At 33.2% G+C, this 20,275-nt stretch overlaps 1 protein-coding gene across 1 annotated transcript; it reads left to right on the top strand.

The window, feature by feature from the left end:
- The first annotated feature begins 3,283 nt into the window (after positions 1-3,283).
- On the top strand, positions 3,284-18,099 carry LOC128164183 (myeloid differentiation primary response protein MyD88-like). The gene is made up of 7 exons (XM_052827940.1): positions 3,284-3,885; positions 5,423-5,497; positions 7,639-7,704; positions 11,446-11,638; positions 11,893-11,984; positions 13,322-13,490; positions 13,965-18,099. Exons 1-7 carry the CDS (start codon positions 3,516-3,518, stop codon positions 14,371-14,373), a joined length of 1,374 nt encoding a protein of 457 aa, XP_052683900.1. The 5' UTR covers positions 3,284-3,515; the 3' UTR covers positions 14,374-18,099.
- Positions 18,100-20,275: the final 2,176 nt, after the last annotated feature.

The following is a 20,275-nucleotide window of genomic DNA, read 5'->3' as shown; positions in this document are numbered from 1 at the left end:
AAAAATTGTAAACAAATTCTGCGCATGCGTGGAAATTGACAGCTCGTTCGCTAATTTGTTCACGATGAAGAAAGGTGACGCAGAAAAACTGATGTGAAAATTGATAGATAAATATTCTAGTTCGAATCAAGGGGAAGTCAAACGGCTGTCCTGACATTGGCTATAAATTCATGAAATTATTCTTAACTGATTTTGTGTGTGTATAAAACTCAAGATATCTATATAAGACTTTTAATACGTGTTACCAGTTGGATATATGTATTTTTTTAAATGGACTTTGACAATGCCTCCTAAATTCATTTTTAGAAAAATCAACGATCTACTAAGTAATTTAATATAAATTGGATTTTAAAAAATCATCTTACTACTTTATCATCATATCATATCATCATCATATTAAATTTATTTTAAGGAATTTTTTGTACACAAATACTTGAAATTTATTATGTATATTCTTGATTTCGCCAAAGCTTTCGACACAGTTGACAAAATTCTCAGTAACGTTATGTTTTACAAATGTAAAAGTGCATTCTAAAACCCCTCTAAACGTGGAACTTGAAACTTAATTATTTCAGTTATTTTACAGTCAAATTTTTTTCTTTAACTATGAAATACGATACTAAAATTTTAATTAAATTAATCAGTATGTTCTAATTTATAGCAAAGCAACGAATTTCTTTACATTATCTGCATGTATTAATAATCGATCAGAATTGAGACTTAGGCACGTAGCATCGAGTCGTTTTTGAAAGTGTTGGGGGGGGGGGGGGGCAGACTCGTCCAAAAAATCTTGACAAGCATAAAAAACAAAGGAAAAATGTTACTTTCTGGAATCCTGAAAATCCTAATCCGTGGGGGTGGGGGGGGGGGAGGCAGGTATACTTTTTCACAGTTTGTTTCCTTGTTTTCAATTGCTGGAGAAAACGTACCCAGGAGAAAACGTACCCAATTTATCGGGTACGTTTTCTCTTGGAGGACGAACATGGCCTGAGCAGTTTAATTAGTCGACAATTAATACACCATAAAAGAAACCGTTAAATAATTAGTTTTTATTGCAATCTCATTTGGAGAACTAAATGATGAGTATCTCAAGAAGTCGATATCCCGTTTTTTGTTTTTTTTTGTTTTTTTTTTTTTACATTTTTTTGAAATTTATCTGTAAAACAAAGTTGCTAAATAAAACCAAGTCCACATGGAAACTACTACGAAATGTAACATTGAACAGTCAATTTGCTTCTGATGCTACTGACATGCTGCTCAGGTATTTAATTGATCATCACTATAATTAAAATCAGGGGATCTCGCATGGAGAAACTCAAATCGGTAAGGCTACCGATAAATGGATAATTAGAAGAAGTAGTCAGATAACACTTTATGACAGGTCATTATTTCGTACTAAATTAAAAGTTGCTACAATCATTTTAAAGATATTATTCATAAAATGAATATATTTCTATACGTCTATGCATTGAAATATGCATTAAAGTAGCATTTGAAAATTATTTAATATGTCCAACCCCTTTAAAATTATAAAGTATTAAATTCATATATCTATAAAAGTCTTACATTTCTGTATATTTATTATGCAAAATAGTATTTAAAAGTATTAAAAACTATTAAGTATGATTTTCATAGGGTACGTTTTCTCCAAGTACGTTTTCTCTTGGAGAAAACGTACCCTAGAGATTGGGTACGTTTTCTCCTGGGTACGTTTTCTCCTGATACCATTTTTACATGGTCACAGAAAAGTGGGGGGGGGGGGCAACTCTATGCCCCCCCCCCCTCCCCCGATGCTACGTGCCTGAACTGACCGCTGGGTATTAAAGGCCGAAAGAATTTATATAGATATATCTTTTAATTTAAGTTCTATGTGAATTGAATTTTCATCTAATCTTATTATGTGATATTTGTTATTTTTAATGAAAGTATTTATCTATGAGACTTTAATCGATACATATGCATCAAACCTCTGACTATTTAAAAAAGTAATAAAGTGATATTTGACCTCAGGGAAATTTTTCATCTTTCATATTTCTATTAAATTGTTGGTGTTTAGTATGAGTTGTATTTTGTAGATTTTTATTTTGCTGCAAAATCCTGCTAGTAGGATAAGTCTGCATGTAACTGTCTTAGTTTTTGTCGAAAAAAGATGTCTCTTCTAAGGAATATATAGCAGATCAATAGGACTACAATAATTCAATTTTGCTCCTATTAGGGATTCTTAACGGTTTTCCCCACAAAAATAAGGCTAACAGAAATTGAAAAATCATGATATTTTTAGAAGGAGATAACATTTTCGTTAAAAAAAATTCAACAAGAAAATTGCAGCTCATATTGCCATAATAAACTTATTTCTGACTAATGCAGGCTTATAGGGACTTGGACACGATTTGACGTAAAATATTCAAATTTTATTCTTAAATCCATTTTCAATGTTTGTAATGATAAATATAGAAGTTTATAATGCTGTGTCAAATTTTGAAAGTCAAATATCAAAATATGAGCCGAAAGATCCAGAGTTTATATATCGAGTTTGTTTTGTAAACAAAGCTCAAATATTGTCTTAAAAAAAGCTCTAGGAAATGACTTTTAAAGAGGTTTTTCACTAGAGAAAAAAAAATAAAAAAGACACACTTTCCTGACGAGTGCTCACTGCAAGATTAATGTTAATTTCAGTAATGCATGCTGGTGTGAATCTAAAATTATAATTAAAATGTCGATTACGGGAAAGACAGTGCATGCACATTTCAACTTATACGAAAGATACTGAAGAGTTTATTATTATACTAAAATGTTTAAAATATTTTTAATATATTTTTTTTTAATTAATTTTTTTTTTTTAAATGAAAACACCTTTATTAGTTTAATTAATTAATTAAGTAATATCCATGTATTATAGCATTTTTGATGACCATTTAATTGTTATACAACGTTGTTATTCTATATAAGGACCTATCGTGGGATGAAGCATTCGCTGGAAACAACTGATTTTTCATAACTGCATTACTTTGATTAAAAGTTTAGTGACCTTTTTATTAAAAAGTGCTGTGATCAGACTTATTCAACCATGATAATGACCAGATTTCTAATTCACCATAATCAGCTGATGAATACATAAAATCATGATTTTATATTTCAAACAATTTTCATTCATGCCAGGAATTTCGGTAGGGACTTATACTGACTAACATAGTATTTAACGTCCCTGATTTCGATCTTCTCTCTGACTTTTTGATATATGACACACTTTTCGTACGAGCTACTTTAAAATGCTCTACTTTGTTTTCTAACCCGGAAGTTGAAACCGAGGCCCACACAATTTTAGGGGAAATTTCCGTCGTTTCCATTAACAAAGTGGAAGAATGGGACTATTGTTTTGACTTAAACTAACAACAAGATGGCAGTCGCATTAATTTTGAAATCTTGATTAACATTTTTTTTTTACAAGGCTAAGGATATATATAGGCTGTGAGTGTGACCTTTCCGAACTCAAGATTTTTTCCAATTTCGCTAAAATGTCCATGTCGGAGATGGAAATTGTGGATTCGAATGGCAAAAGTATAAGTCTTAGTGACAAGTACAAAGATATATCCCTAGATGCATTACGGGTTAGTGCAAGAAAAAAGCTATCTTTGTATTTAAACGTCCAGTCTGAAATAGTGAATGACGCAAATGGCTTAGTCAGTGATTACAATGGACTTGCTGAAATGGTGGGCTTTGGGTTTCTGGAAATCAAAGAGTTCGAAAGACAGAAAAATCCAACAGATGAGTTGCTCACAGAATGGACAAACCGGTCCGATTTGTCCCCAACCATTGGGCGGTTGTGGGAGTTTCTGGTGGAGTTGGGACGGTTGGACGTTCTTGAAGATTGCAAAAATTTGATAAGTTAGTTCAAATTCTATGTAAATGTTTGTTCTGCCTGTAACGTAAGCTGAATTTTTTTTATTAAAATACTGATTATGCTACCATAATAAAAAGTTAATTGAAATGAGATGCATCAAATGAGTGTAACGGTTGATTACAAGAGTTATTGACCACAGCAACAGCCTTCCTCATTTTTCCAGATACATTTTGTTACTTTAAAGTAACAAAACCCCACAGATAAGAAGAAGCGTGCTTCTGTCTTCAAAAGTCTGTTACCATCTATGCACTATGCAGGAAACGAACTCCTCCAAGCCTGTAATAGAACCAATAATGCAGTATCAAAAACACAGATACATAGGGCTGGGACGATACTGTACTGAGCCGATTCGGTACATATCACGATACATGAGATGCGATATGATACATATCACGATACATTGCAATTAAATGAAAACATGAATAAAAGTTTAAAATTTATTCAACCTGCCGATGTATTACCGCATGTCCAAAGTTATTTTGTTATATTCATAATGAGCGTTGCACAATTTACAAATTACTTTAGTCTCGCGTACACTAGTTTTTCATAAACAAGTACTCCTAAAGTTTTCCACACTCCATATTTAGCTTCCTAACAGTTTTGACAACTTTACGAGGTTTTCCGCCATCTTTGTAGTTTCATATTAGGCGCGCTGACTAAAAATAGCCGATATATGAAGCTCGGATATTTTTGAAAAATAAAAAAAGTTCAGTAAGGTATCGTTGTATTAATGGTAAATGTATCGATCCAAATATCGTCAAAATAAATACCGCGATGCACCGGTGCATCGGTGGATCGTCCCATCCCTACAGATACATCAAATACATTAATAAACACAGACCGATCATGGTTATACTAAATATGTGCTTAGATTAAATTCACACATCTTTAGAATGTACATGTATTGTACTACATGTATTCAAATTACATTTTTAAAAAAATCAAAATCACTTATTACAAGCTCTTTCCTATTATAATGTTTTTATTGGATACATTTTACAGATGGGATGAGCACATTATGTTAAAAAAAAATGGGCAAAGTTACACCCTGGGATTTCTGCACAAACATATCCAAAAGTACTGTCATTTATGACTTTGTAGTTGTTACACTTTAAATGTGTTAAATAGTTACACGATGACTGAGAGCACATATGGAATATATTGTGATATATTATAGCATAACCTTTTGTCATAATGGGAATTAGTCAAATGATTATGTGAAATATTCCATGCATGATTAAGTTGTCAATCATGTATCTGATTTATCAGGTGTTCCTCCAGATTTCTCCATAGCAGTATTGTAGTCGATAACTGTTGCATCTGTTGAGGCAGTACTGCATGTTTAAAATAAAAAACCTGACATTATAATTTCATCACTTAAAATGACAGATATCTAATATTTAGAACCTTTTCTCAGTGGATGCTGATATGTCAAACCTTGATGCCTGTGCATGTCACAGTATATTATTAATATGTTTTAGTGTAAATGATAATAATTTAATGTTGTCTTTGTTTATTTAGTTCGTGATGCTGATGCCTACATCAGGATGAAGAAAGAAAGAGAGGAGAAAGAAAGTCCATTACAAGAGGACTGGGGTAAGTCCAGACAGTGAATGCTACAAGTAAAGGAAGTCCATTACAAGAGGACTGGGGTAAGTCCAGACAATGAAGGCTACAAGTAAAGAAAGTCCATTACAAGAGGACTGGGGTAAGTCCAGACAGTGAATGCTACAAATAAAGAAAGTCCATTACAAGAGGACTGGGGTAAGTCCAGACAATGAATGCTACAAGTAAAGAAAGTCCATTACAAGAGGACTGGGGTAAGTCCAGACAGTGAATGCTACAAATAAAGAAAGTCCATTACAAGAGGACTGGGGTAAGTCCAGACAATGAATGCTACAAGTAAAGAAAGTCCATTACAAGAGGACTGGGGTAAGTCCAGACAGTGAATGCTACAAATAAAGAAAGTCCATTACAAGAGGACTGGGGTAAGTCCAGACAGTGAATGCTACAAGTAAAGGAAGTCCATTACAAGAGGACTGGGGTAAGTCCAGACAATGAAGGCTACAAGTAAGAGAGTCCATTACAAGAGGACTGGGGTAAGTCCAGACAGTGAAGGTTACAAGTAAAGAAAGTCCATTACAAGAGGACTGGGGTAAGTCAAGACTGGGAATGCTACAAGTAAAGAAAGTCCATTACAAGAGGACTGGGGTAAGTCCAGACAGGGAAGGTTACAAGTAAAGAAAGTCTATTACAAGAGGACTGGGGTAAGTCCAGACAGTGAATGCTACAAGTAAAGAAAGTCCATTACAAGAGGACTGGGGTAAGTCCAGACAGTGAAGGCTACAAGTAAGAGAGTCCATTACAAGAGGACTGGGGTAAGTCAAGACTGGGAATGCTACAAGTAAAGGAAGTCCATTACAAGAGGACTGGGGTAAGTCCAGACAGTGAAGGTTACAAGTAAAGGAAGTCCATTACAAGAGGACTGGGGTAAGTCCAGACAGGGAAGGTTACAAGTAAAGAAAGTCTATTACAAGAGGACTGGGGTAAGTCCAGACAGGGAAGGCTACAAGTAAAGAAAGTCCATTACAAGGGGAATGGACATTAGGAAGTACTAGCAGGTTTTAACAATTGATTGTAAACATATTTGAGACAGTCTTTGTTATTTTATGTACTTGTTTGTCTCATTTTTATTTAGGCAAAAAAATGATTCATTTGTTGTCTACCAGGCTTCTTTTTTAAAATAACGATTGAAAATCCATACAAAACAGATAAACATATCTCTCAAAGACATGGAGGTAGTCATTGACATGATTCATATTTTGAAAATGTGAAGCATTTAGGTACATGTCAATGAAAACTTTCAAAACATCTTAAGATATGGAGAGTTGTTAATTACATTATGATAATTGACATATATAATGTACAAGATGGTGTCTGCTATTGCTAGATGCTATACTCATATTGCATAAAGCCAACTGAAATTGCTCTTACATCTTACTTTTTTTAGACAGTCTTATTTTTACAGAAAACCAAAGAGTTTTACTGTGAAAATACCTGTGAAACATTTTTGTCATTCTTGTTCAATTTAAAAAGGCTTAGTAAGCAAATGTTATCTAGTGTATCACTTATGTAATGTGCTACCTGCATTATATTTGCATTTTAGGACAAAAAATCAATGACTTTTACTTTGTCCTATTTCCTGCTCGAACAAGGAGCTTCGGGTAGCACTTAACTCCCATGAACCTGACTTGATTCGTGAGTTTTGTGAATGCTGAGTGTAGGGTAAATCTTCCTGGTGAACTGTCACTGAGGACATGCTTATAATTCAGACGAGTCAAACTGAGTGCCCCGGTCACACGATGCATCTGTTTGTAATTAGCGCTACTCTGTTTGATTTGCAGTTTAAGGAAATTTTTTCATAAACAGTGTCAATAGGAATGATAGTTGTATGCAAAAAAAAAGATCCTTGTTTAGGAAAAGAAATAATTCACAGAGTGTATAATTCCTTAAGTAAGATTAATGTCAATGAAAGGATGCTGGCAGTAGACAGAAGCGGGTGTGATCTACTGTGTGGTAATTCTCCTTTTGTTAAATTTTACTTTAAGAATGTGTCGTAAGACAGTGATATAAAGGTACTAAAGGATTAATTACATGTTCTGTTAATTAAAGACACTTGCTCTATAGTACCATGTTGAGGCAGTATTGGTGAACAGAGTTTTCTCCCTTTGTTGCAGTTACCTCTACGGAGTCGGCCATCGATCATAACGTGGACGAGCTGGCCATCCTCTGTAAAGACGACGGTGAGTAGATTTTTTTAATTTCATACACTGTGGTTGGGGACATAGCATCAGGCATAATTTTTTGATACAGATATTTTTATACCCCCGCTCCGAAGGAGAGGGGGTATACTGTTTTACCCTTGTGTGTCTGTCTGTCTGTCTGTCCGTCCGTCCGTCCGTCCGTTCGTCCGTCCGTCCGTCCGTCCGTCTGTCTGTCTGTCCGTCCGTAGCAAAAATTTCTGTCACATTTATCTCAGCAACTATTTATCGCAGATGCTTGAAATTTTAACAGAGTGTTTGTTAAGGCAAGCCATATCGTGGGATATATTTTTGTACCAATCGGACGTCAACTTCCTGTTAAATGACAACTTTGCTTATTTTTTAACCAAAATTTTCAAACAAATTTTCGTCAAAGATTTCTCAGCAACTAATTATTGCAGATGCTTGAAATTTTTACACAGTATTTGTATAGGCATGCCATATCGTGTGATATATTTTTGTACCAATCAGACGTCAACTTCCTGTGAAATGACGACTTTGTTTATTTTTAGCAAAAATTTTCAAACAAATTTCCGTCAAAGAATTCTCAGCAGCTGTTTATCGCAGATGCTTGAAATTTTTACACAGTATTTGTATAAACATGCTATATCGTGGGATGTATTTTTGTACCAATCAGACGTCAACTTCCTGTTAAATGACAACTTTGTTTATTTTTTGCCAAAATTTTCGAACAAATTTTCGTCAAAGAATTCTCAGCAACTATTTATCGCAGATGCTTGAAATTTTAACACACTATTTGTTTAGGCATGCCATATTGTGGGATATATTTTTGTATCAATAGGAAGTCAACTTCCTGTTAAATGACGACTTTGCTTATCTTTTAACCAAAATTTTCAAACAAATTTTCGTCAAAGATTGCTCAGCAACTATTTATCGCAGATGCTTGAAATTTTTACACAATATTTGTATAGGCATGCCATATCATGGGATATATTTCTGTACCAATCGGATGTCAACTTCCTGTTAAATGACGACTTTGTTTATTTTTTAAGCCAAAATTTTCAAACAAATTTTCGTCAAAGATTTCTCAGCAGCTATTTATCGCAGATGCTTGAAATTTTAACACAGTATTTGTATAGGCATGCCATATCATGGGATATATTTCTGCACCAATCGGATGTCAACTTCCTGTTAAATAACGACTTTGTTTATTTTTAGCCAAAATTTTCTAACAAATTTTCGTCATAGATTTCTCAGCAGCTATTTATCGCAGATGCTTGAAATTTTTACACAATATTCGTATAGGCATGCCATATCGTGGGATATATTTCTGTACCAGTCAGGTGTCAACTTCCTGTTAAATGACAACTTTGTTTATTTTTTAAACAAATTTTCGTCAAAGATTTCTCAGCAGCTATTTATCGCAGATGCTTGAAATTTTAACACACTATTTGTTTTGGCATGCCATATTGTGGGATATATTTTTGTATCAATCGGACATCAACTTCTTGTTAAATAATGACTTTGTGTATTGTTTGCCAAAATTTTCCAACAAATTTTTGTTAAAGATTTCTCAGCAGCTATTTATCGGAGATGCTTGAAATTTTTACACAGTGTTTGTTAAGGCATGCCATATTGTGGGATATATTTTTGTACCAATCGGATGTCATCTTCCTGTTAAATGACGACTTTCTTTATTTTAGCCAAAATTTTCAAACAAATTTTCCTCAAAGATTTCTCAGCAGCTATTCATCGCAGATGCTTGAAATTTTAACACACTATTTGTTTAGGCATGCCATATTGTGGGATATATTTCTGTACCAATAGGATGCCAGCTTTCTGTTAAATGTCGACTTTGCTTATTTTGCATATTCACATCAGAGCGGGGATATCACTAGTGAGCATTGGCTCACAGATATCTTGTTTGTCAAGTGACAACATTTTGTATTTTGTTTATATAGGGAATAAGGAATTATTCTTTGAGTATTATGAGCTGATAATTTTGGTCGGGGCGTGATCAAATCCAATAAAAGGCTTTATGATAGATTTAATCACACCCGGACCGAAATTATCACCTCATAATATTCAAAGAATGATTCCTTATTAATACTTATATTTATATAATTTTAAGCCATTGTACGATTAAATATTTAAATATGAATAAGCAAACCCCGCTGGTGCCTCAATTTGGCGTCATTTGAAGTTATGGGTTTAATAGTAAAATCGATACGTAGTGTTATTACAGGCAAAGACACTGGAAAATGTAAATATATCAGTCTGAAATTGTTAAACACAAATTAAAGTTCTTTGTTTATAAGAAAATTTAATAAATAATGTATTTGTAAACACAGATAACAAATGTGTTTTTTAAAAAAACCAATGACTCAGAATTCATCTTCGAAGTGTGATAAGGCCTAAGAAAAAAAAATGTTTGTTTCCGCTTTCCTGACCGACCCTAGCTTTTACCCCCTGACTCGAACCTTTTTTTTTAGGATTTTTGATGGAAAATCGTTTTTCTTTTTTATCCGATTTGGAAAAAAAATTACTCAAAATTTTGGAAACAAAAACGCTTGAAGCAGTTACTCTTCTCAAATCAGTGTAACTCATACGTTTTGTTTCAAAATGGCTGGATGTTTCCATGTCTTGTAGATTTTAATAATGCTCTCATTGTTGGCAGAGGAAGTATCTGATAAATAATATAATTTTTGTGTTTTCTTAAGACCAGCTTAATAGTCAGGAATGATATTAAAAGTATTTCTCATTTTATACCATTCAGCAGTGTCAGTATCTAACCGGCATGTATGGATACTGCAATATTAAAGGAAAAAAAATATATTTGAATAAATAAAAAAAAATTCCGACCGACCGACCCTACTTTTTTTCAGCATGAAAGCGGAAACAAACTATTTTTTAGTTAGGCCTATCTCATTTGCAAAGCCTTCCCAAAGTTGTTCATGTTATTAAAACCATACTATTATCATGATAATGAATATTTTGTAAACATTTATATTATTTCAAAATAAAGGAGATTTTTGTTTACTCTGAGTTAAGTGTGTGATATGATTTGCTTAAACTACACTCACTTGTTGTTTGTTATTGATATGTATGATATACGATTTGATTAATAAGACATTGACTAGTCAGTTGTTGTTGTTTTTCATTTTGTTGTCAGTAGAAAAAAGATGCTGCAGTATGTTACTTCATATATTATTTGAGAAAGAGACCTTGTCCTGTCACTTGTTTTTGACAGTGGATGTACATGTATTTGATTTGCTTACGTAATGCTATCAACTTATCGTTTTTCATTGACATTGGAGAAGGGCATGCTGCAGTACTTTTTATTAATAGCCATAACAACGCTGACTAAGAAATGAAAATCAATTTAAAAATTTCACCAAGATAGGAACTTGGTTGGTCACGTGATCAAATCCTGTGGAGCCGAAAGGGCCTCTTAGAAGATTTGATAATGTACCAACCAAGTTCATTTCCCAGTGAACTTTTTAACATTGCTGTTTATTACTTATATTCATATTAACATGTGAAAAAGGCAAATAATTCAGAATAACTAAAATTACTGTAATTTTATACTTACAATAATCCAACCATTTAAAGCAATAAGCGCATGCTATGATCATTCATTGATCATGCTGTGATCAAAAAGTTCACACAGAATTGAACATTTTCACATTTATGTAGGTCCATGTATGGAAACATTTTTGCAAATGTAAATATTTGTTACTGAATGTCATTTTTCGTCGACAGTGGAGAGGGGAATGCCACAGTTCTTTGACGCCTTCGTGTGCTACTCCCCCCAGGGTGAGGACCTGGTGTTTGTGAAAGAGATGATTACTAAGCTTGAGAGTCCCCCACACAACCTAAAGCTGTTTGTCCCCTGGAGAGATGACCTGCCTGGTGGGGCTCGCTACGTCATTGACGCCCGCCTGATCGAGATGAGGTGAGTGACTCCATTATGTTATTAGAGGGATTCACTTGATATTTTTGGATTTGTTGACTCTTTTTCAAATGAGAAAATAAGGAAATAAGTGAAGTAAGAATTGATTTTACTTAAGTTTTGGTTAAAGAGTTAAAATTATCTTCAAAATCCTTTCATATTTATAAAATGAAATGTAAACATATTGTATTGATCTTTGTAAATGTCAACATTTTCTTCAAGCTATTCCAGGTTTAAATATGAATTTTTACGTGCAGGTGCCGGCGTATGGTGATCATCATGTCCAGGAACTACCAAAACAGTGCCTCCGCAGACTTTCAGGTCAAATTTGCCCACGCATTGTCTCCAGGTAAGTCCACCACCTGCCCACACTATTGTCTCCAGGCAGGGATGGGGTCAATTACATTTGAAAGTAATTAATTAAACTGCAATTACTTGCTTAAAACCTTCAATTAAATTACCATTACCATTACAAGGATTTCCAAATGTAATTAATTAAATTACAATTACTATGCAAATGTAATTAATTAAATTACACATTACATTTGAGAAACATACATTTCTCATACATTTATTGAATTAAAGCAGATATGACATGTACAAATTTTGTCATGAAAATTTACTAATTATTTGTTTACAGTTTCATTTAATGATTATTAATTGTACAGTATCCCTTAAAGTTCTCCGATTCTCAGCCTCAAAGTATATTTTTCATTATTAAAATGTTATTTATGGTTCAAACTTTATAAATGAAATAAAATAGAAAGATATTTTCTCTATGGTATCCATGCATTTTATGAAGTTATTGCAACCTAAGCCACGATGGATAAATATATGGAATAAATATACAAGTTGAGATCAAATTAGAGGAAAAGACTTGAACTGGTGCATCGGTGATTCAAACCCCTTAACCTGTATGTAGTAGGTTTCCGTGGAGCCATTAAGCCAAGCAGTTCTTTGAACAGTTAATAATATATACAGTAATATTAACACTACAAGACTTTGTCTAGATATAAAAGGCAGATCTATGGTACAAATAAAAAAATTCCAAGTTATCAAAGATTGCTAAGGATCGGAGATCGTTAACCTACACCTATCACGTCTACATTGGCAAGTCTTTTCTTGGACACTGAAAGTAAACATTTATTTCAACTAAATTCTTCTTTAAAAATTGGAAAAATACAGGTTACTAGGTAAATCTGGGGTTGCGAGCAGGCTATATAATTGCTATCAAAACACAAGAGACTCCAGGTAAGTCCTCCCAACACCCATGCATTGTCCCTAGGTAAGTCCTCCGCACGCCCTCACATTGTTTTTAGCTAAGTCTTTCCCTCGCCACACATTGTCTTCGGGTACGTCCTCCCCAGAGGAGTTAAAACACAGGCCTAACACCTGTCTGACTTAGGTAATTCAGGTGCTTGTCTCAAGTTTTCTTATAAAACAATTAAAGATTGTTGAGAATTTGAATGTGGGGGTAAGTGGTACCTCTGGATTTGAAGAAAATCGATCCCCCTCCAGTTTTAACTAGTACTTCTTTAGATCATGTGGTGGAATTCAAACCACTGAAAAATCAGGAAATACTTTTTGTTGCTTGATATGTATGATTGATATTTTCCTATAGCATTTTGCCAACCAAGTATTTCAATATTGATAAGATTGTTAACAAGTAATGATTCTCTCTGACAGGTGCTCGCAGTAAGAAGTTGATTCCTGTGCTGATTGAGTCTGGGATACAGGTGCCCCAGGTGCTACGTCATGTGACCCTGTGTGACTACACCAAGCAGGACCTGAAGGACTGGTTCTGGGACCGCCTCTCCAAGGCCATCAAGGCACCGCTGGACCCGCAGAACTCAGGGTCAGTACCACCACACCTGTCTCAGGGGCAGGGGAAAAATGAAAACAAGTAATCTCTGATAATTTAGAGATTCATGGAACCTAAAGCAAAGGACTATTTATCATGAGAGTCAACTTTGGCCACCAAAAATGTACATTGAATTTCTGAAACAAGTCTAATTATTTCTACCCGATTTTGATGAAATTTCTTTCATTTTCTCCAAACAATTGGACACATTTGAAAATCATTTGATATGATTAAGCTTATCAGTGTATCTAATCTATTCAAAGTATGCCTATATAAAAAATTTGCAATTGAATTAAGATGTTCATTTTGTCGGGCAATATAAGATCATGTTCATGCATGTCTATATAGTCCTTTGTATCAGTTTAATTGATATTGTATGAGATTGTCTTTTTTTATTTTAGATATGACACAAAGATATATACAGTCATCTCTATTGATTGTTATTTCATGAGATCTTCTATGTTGTAGATATGGCACAAAGACAATGGCCTCTGCCTCCTCTTCACCCTCCCTCTCATCTTCCTCCCCCAGCAAGCCATCCGTAGACATCTCCTCCTCCGGAGGCCTGGGTTTCCACGCGGGGAGTAACACCAACGTCCGACAGGAGCTGTCCGAGTTCTGCCACCTACCGGCCTCTGACAGTTCAGCCAGCATTTCATCGATGTCCTCTATGGACAGCTCTAGCCTGGTCAGTCGGGGGTCGGTCCCCACCCAGCACCCCTCCTCAGACCCCATGGAACACACTGATATCACCTCCATGGGACCAGACTCAATGATCAAGAAACAGAGAAAAGAAAAAAAGCCTTCTGGACTCAAAAACATTTTAAACCGATTCAAAAACTCAGGGAGCAGTAACAACACTAGTTCCCACTGCTGATGGTGGAGTCCACCTGTCGGGTTTTGACTGATTAGAACAGGTGTCTTACATGAACTTAACCCTGACACTGGTAGACAGAAGTTGTATGCACCAGGTCACACTGTTTTACTGTGTCAGGGCTGAAAGGGAACCATTTTTATTTAACTTGATGCAGCTGAGATCTTTTTTTCATTATTGTTTCCTTTCTGTTTTGTTCACAGAATGTATGTGTTTGTGTTTCTTAAACGGCAATTTAGCAGAGAAATTTATTATTATTATAAAGTTGTAGTTTTATAAATGTTTATTATTAGTAGAATTTTTTTTCAAAGTACATGTATGTACACTGAAGTAATCGTTTTAAGCAAATGTCTTACAAATCAATTAATCTAGACTTTAATGTTGTGTTGAACTACCCTATGGGAGCAGTTGACAATACTTGTGCTGATTTCCTTGATGGATGCGGAGTGGTAGGGTCTTGCTGAGATTATTACGTGTGGTCTCCGTATGTCTGTCTGTCTGTCTGTCTGTCTGATCACTGTTAGTTTGTGCTGTACGAGAGTACTTTATGTAATACATGTACTTTGAACTGTTTTCATTTAAAAAATATACTTCATTAATGTATTTTAAATGTAGTTATTTACAGGTGGTGGTAATTTACACTAGTTATGTAGTAAACATAAAACTGCATGAAATACCCATGCGTATGGAAAAAATCAAAACTTTGAAAGAGTCTTCAATCATGCATCTGCCTATTTAATACCTGGGGGTATTGTTTGCCTACAGAATATGGGTACTTAACCACCGCTGTAAATAACTTTTATAGTACTTGAACCATCTCTCCTCTGACTGTCCTCAACTCTATAGCACTAACATAGCACTATACTGCTGCTGTTGAGTAATCAGAAGTACTGTGCTCATCCTGCACATTTAGTACAGGACAGATTGTGCTGAATGATCTCACCCTCGTCATGCTATTTCAGTAATGTTTTCCTTTGTTTTATATCACCACATGCCCACTCTTGCTGTAAGCCACTGCAGAGTCAAGCACAATCCATAGTTTGGGGGGATGTTTAGTAATACTAGTAGTTGCTGCACCTCACCCACTATTGCATCATGTTTGACCAGAGTGGCTTTAGTAACTATGAAACACTACTTGAATGGTTATATCACATTTTGTGTACAGTGCTATTTTTAAATTTTTTTGTGATATCATTAAATTTTCTGCTCTGAATCAACTTGTAGAAAATTGTTAGTTTAATAACTACCAAATTTATATTCAAAGACTTTGTATTGTAAGAGATGCTACTTTTTATGAGTTAATGGTTCCAACATGTATATTTTGCTTCTTTAGATCGGCCATGTTCAGGTCATTACCAGTAATCAAATGGTCATAGCATTTCATTTTCACATTAGTATATATTTTATTTGACCTAGATCAGTAAGTGGCTGTTGCATCAGCTATAAAATGTGGATTTCATTGGTTGCCAAAACTTTTCCTCAATATTATATTCGCTCTTTATACATGCTTAAAACTTTTTTACCAATCTCCTGTTTTGAAATTTCTTATATTCAAAACTGAAAGGGCTTGGCTATGATGGAGTGATTAGATTCAATTAAATAGATCTGAATTTAACAGACAACATTCAATAAAATAAGGTTAACATGATTTTGGTTATAGTTATTTCAAAATTAATTGGTCTTTGCCCTGGATTCTTTCTTCTTTTTTGAATTGTGTGTGATGACAAAATATCTGATAGAAACACCTGCACTTTGCTCTACATTATTCTTAATCAAGAAAAGTTGTCATTCCACAACTGTTAATGAAATATCAAACAATTACCATCCACTTTGATATCATATTCTGATATCAGACATGGCACCATCACTTTCATTTGTCCTTAACCTATGTTGCTACATGTACATTCAGAAGTGACTTTTTCACACAGGTTTGTAATATTGTTTTAGGTTGCATTCTTTTGTACATTGTAAGATGTTTTCCTGTACAGTTATTTGACATGAGGATGTTGACAATTTTATGTATATATACATGTATATTGTCTGTTTCTTTTGTTACTTTTGTTGAGTTAAGGTCTACGTGTATAAATCTGCATGTTAGTTAATAGGGGAATAACTTTTATCACGAGATGAATCTTGTAGAACTTAAGTGTTGTTTTATAGAAAAACTATTGTAAAACGAAACAGAAGTCGTGAAGTGGTGACTAACTGACTCGTGAAATTCAATAGTCAAGGAATGAAATATTAGTTACCATGGAAACCAAAGCAGCTTAAATAATCTGTGAATGCAATAATTTTTCTATAATATTTCTCACCAAAGCTGCACATATCTATCGGTCATTGCACCTGTGCTTGAATTTGTAAGTTGACCTTGTGGAAAACAGCTTCTGTACGGTCATACATGTATCACCTTTCATAATCTCTTCTCAATAACTTAATGGATGGGTTATTGTCCCTAATCTGAACTTATGGCCCTCAAAGATTTTCTGTCAAAAGTTATTTGAGCTTGCCAGGGAAAACAATAAAGTTGAATGATTGTTAAGTGTGTACTCAGTTGACATAAGGCATATCTTAGACTGCCTATTATTACCAATGAGAGCTTTTTTGTTAAGTTTTTAATATATTACAGGAATTTGGAATTTGATTGTTTTTACTTGATGCCAATCTTATGTGATGTTTTGACATGGATGTAATTGGTAGAGGAAGAAAAAATGGGGAAACATTAAATTTGTAAGTGCTCAGCACTGATCTCAAGAACTAACTGTTTGACTTTCTAATATGTAAGAATCTGTGTATCTACAGAAAAATCTCATCTCTGTTTTAACCAACATCCAGAATTTTCTTTTTGTTTTGCTTTGTAAATATACCAATATCATATTACTTTCATTTCTATAATTTGGTTTCTGCTTTTCATTTTAATTTATTTCAAGATAAGTTCTCAGTGTTATTGATTGCTTTGTCAAAGATTGACACCACATTGTCTCTATAGATTGAGAATTGCCAAGCTTTAGGTGTTGTGACATGTGGGTTAGCTTGTACAGCAACAATGTGTCAGATCTACCCGGTAACTCTTAGTAAAGTGATCATTCCAATGTTAATGTCTCTGGCATTGTTTATGAAAGTTACCTTCAAAACTGGTAAATTTTGACTGGAATTTTAAACACAAACTGTTATTGTTTTGAAAGTCATGTGTTGTTATACATGTATATTGATGAAATGATTGTTGATGATCAATTTTTCTGGAAATTAAAATATATATGTATGGTGTCAAAGTCTAAGAAGAAGCTGTATTTACTTGTAAATTGCTGACTCCATATATTTAAATCATTCCTCTTTATTAAAATATATATTTTTAAGATGCTGTCAAATTATCTTTGAACATTGTACATCTACTTTAATTTTTTATGTGCAAAAGTCCGCTGACTCTAAAGAAAATATGAAAAATTGTTATACTGTATACTGAGAAATTTTCACCCCTGTTTTTAGTTTTCTCCTTTTATACCGCCCCTATAAAATAATTTAAAATGGGGCTAAATGAAATTACAAGTTACTTCCCTTTGACAACATTTGAGTTGAGGAGGAGTATCTTTTACAGCTTCAATACGGCAAGAAAAAACATGGGGTGCTAATAACTCTGTATATGGTACTTATGCGGAACTTCTCGAATTCAATGATTGTTACAAAGGAATAGTCCTGTTTTGTCATGTGATAAATAAATATTGAGTGTTTTGATTTTTTCTTTCATTAAGTCCCTCTTCAGTAGTCTGTGGAATGAATATTTATTTGTAGAATCTGGAAAGGAATGTTTAGAGCCAGCTTTAAGTGAAGTTAAAAAAATTGTTTCACCAAGTCTCATGTATTTTGATGATTAGGTGGACTGCTTGGTTTGATTTTGATATAAAAAAAATGAAATTAAATATGTAATTAATTTATTACATGCACACCATGATTACAATGAGGATGGAATCATTTGACCTTTGTCAAGTTATTAAAGGAGACTAAATGGTCAACTAATCAACCATATCGGTACTGTAAATCAACCATATCGGTACTGTAAATCAACCATATCGGTACTGAAAATCAACCATATCGGTACTGTAAATTGTAAGATAGGATTTCTCTGGTTATGAACTTTTATTCAGTAAAGCATAAATCCAAATAGTTTACCTTCCAAATTTGCCAATGGATACTTTCCTATATGTTTATTTAAAGAATAATGAATCATATTTTATGTACGGTATAAAGAGGTGATCAAATACAGTACGTAATTTTCATCAGTTGTACTATTATACATTGAAACATAGGTAATCATAGATTACTAAGCTCACCGAGACGGAGCATCACCCTTATGAGACATCACTTTCATAAGACCACCTTTATCATTTTATATGAAAATCATACTTTATGATCTTGGATATTCATGGATTCTGTTTTGGCAAAATATCGTATATCATCTGATAATTTTTTTTATGATAATCATATGTTCATATGTTAATCAATACAATGATATAAAATTAAATATTGCATCATGTCATATTTCTAATATAATATATATCATATAATAAATAAAATACCGTAATAAACAATAATGAGATTTGATATTGTAACGTATGTTATGACATTGTATTGTGTTATACCTTATTGTATTTGATCACATAATACAATATCATAAAATATAATATAATATAGTATCATATTACAATATCATATTACATAATACATCATAACACTGAAACATGATATTATATTGTATAATATAGAATGATATTGTATTGAATGACACTGAAACATATTTGATACATTATATGATATTATATCACATAATACAATATAATTTGATTCCAACATTGTATCTTATCAAATGATACAATATTATGTGATATGGTAAAATATTATAAAATACATTATTATATTATACATATTGCATCATATGACACAATAAAATATATTAAAATATCATATAATACAATTTCATGTGATATGATAATATATCATATAAACCAATATCATATCATACAATATCGTATGATACAATATTATATTATATTACAATATCATATAATACAATTTCATGTGATATAATTCTATATTACTGAAACCAATATCATATTATACAATATTGTATGATACCATATTATAGAATATACAATATTGTATCATAGGATACAATATAATATTTTGCAATATCTTATGAAATTGTATAATGTGATAAAATAATAAATTAAAAATACAATATAATATTATACAATATTGTATCATAATTTACAATACTATACATAACAATATCATGATACATAATCATATCATAAAATATCAAAAAAATTGATACAATATCATATTGTATCGTAGAACTTTTTATAATATAACATATGATATCATATTGTATCATATCAAACAATATTGTTTCATATCATACAATACTTTATCATAGGAATCATGTTAAATCATTTATCAACAAACACATCTATCTATCGAGCTGGTTTGAGTGAGGTAGGAGATTTCTTTAGCATCCTTGATAATGGAGATCAGGCTCTGCTTCTGAAGCAACCTCTGCATTTAATTTATAATAAAGTTAAATCAACTATGCAAGCTATCATCTATAAAACATGTGACCTGTTCCAAAAAACTAAACCTCATCCAGCATCCGAAACCTATGGCTCAGATTCAGCATTCAAGCCCATCAGGTGCATTTGTATCATAAGACGTATCATCCATGCAATTTTGGTGAAGTTTGGACCAGTAATAACTAAGATATCATCATCAGAGGGCACTAGCAATTAAAACCTTAACTTCCTCCAGCATCCGCAACCTATGGCTCAGATTCAGTTTCCATGCCTGTCAGGTGCATCTGTATCATAAGACACACCATCCATTCAAGTTTGGTGAAGTTAAGACCAGTAATAACTAA

Source organism: Crassostrea angulata, chromosome 1 (assembly GCF_025612915.1).
Source record: "Crassostrea angulata isolate pt1a10 chromosome 1, ASM2561291v2, whole genome shotgun sequence".
Taxonomy (NCBI): domain Eukaryota; kingdom Metazoa; phylum Mollusca; class Bivalvia; order Ostreida; family Ostreidae; genus Magallana; species Magallana angulata.
The sequence above is the reverse complement of the archived record's forward strand: the minus strand, read 5'-3'. Positions and strand labels throughout refer to the sequence as shown.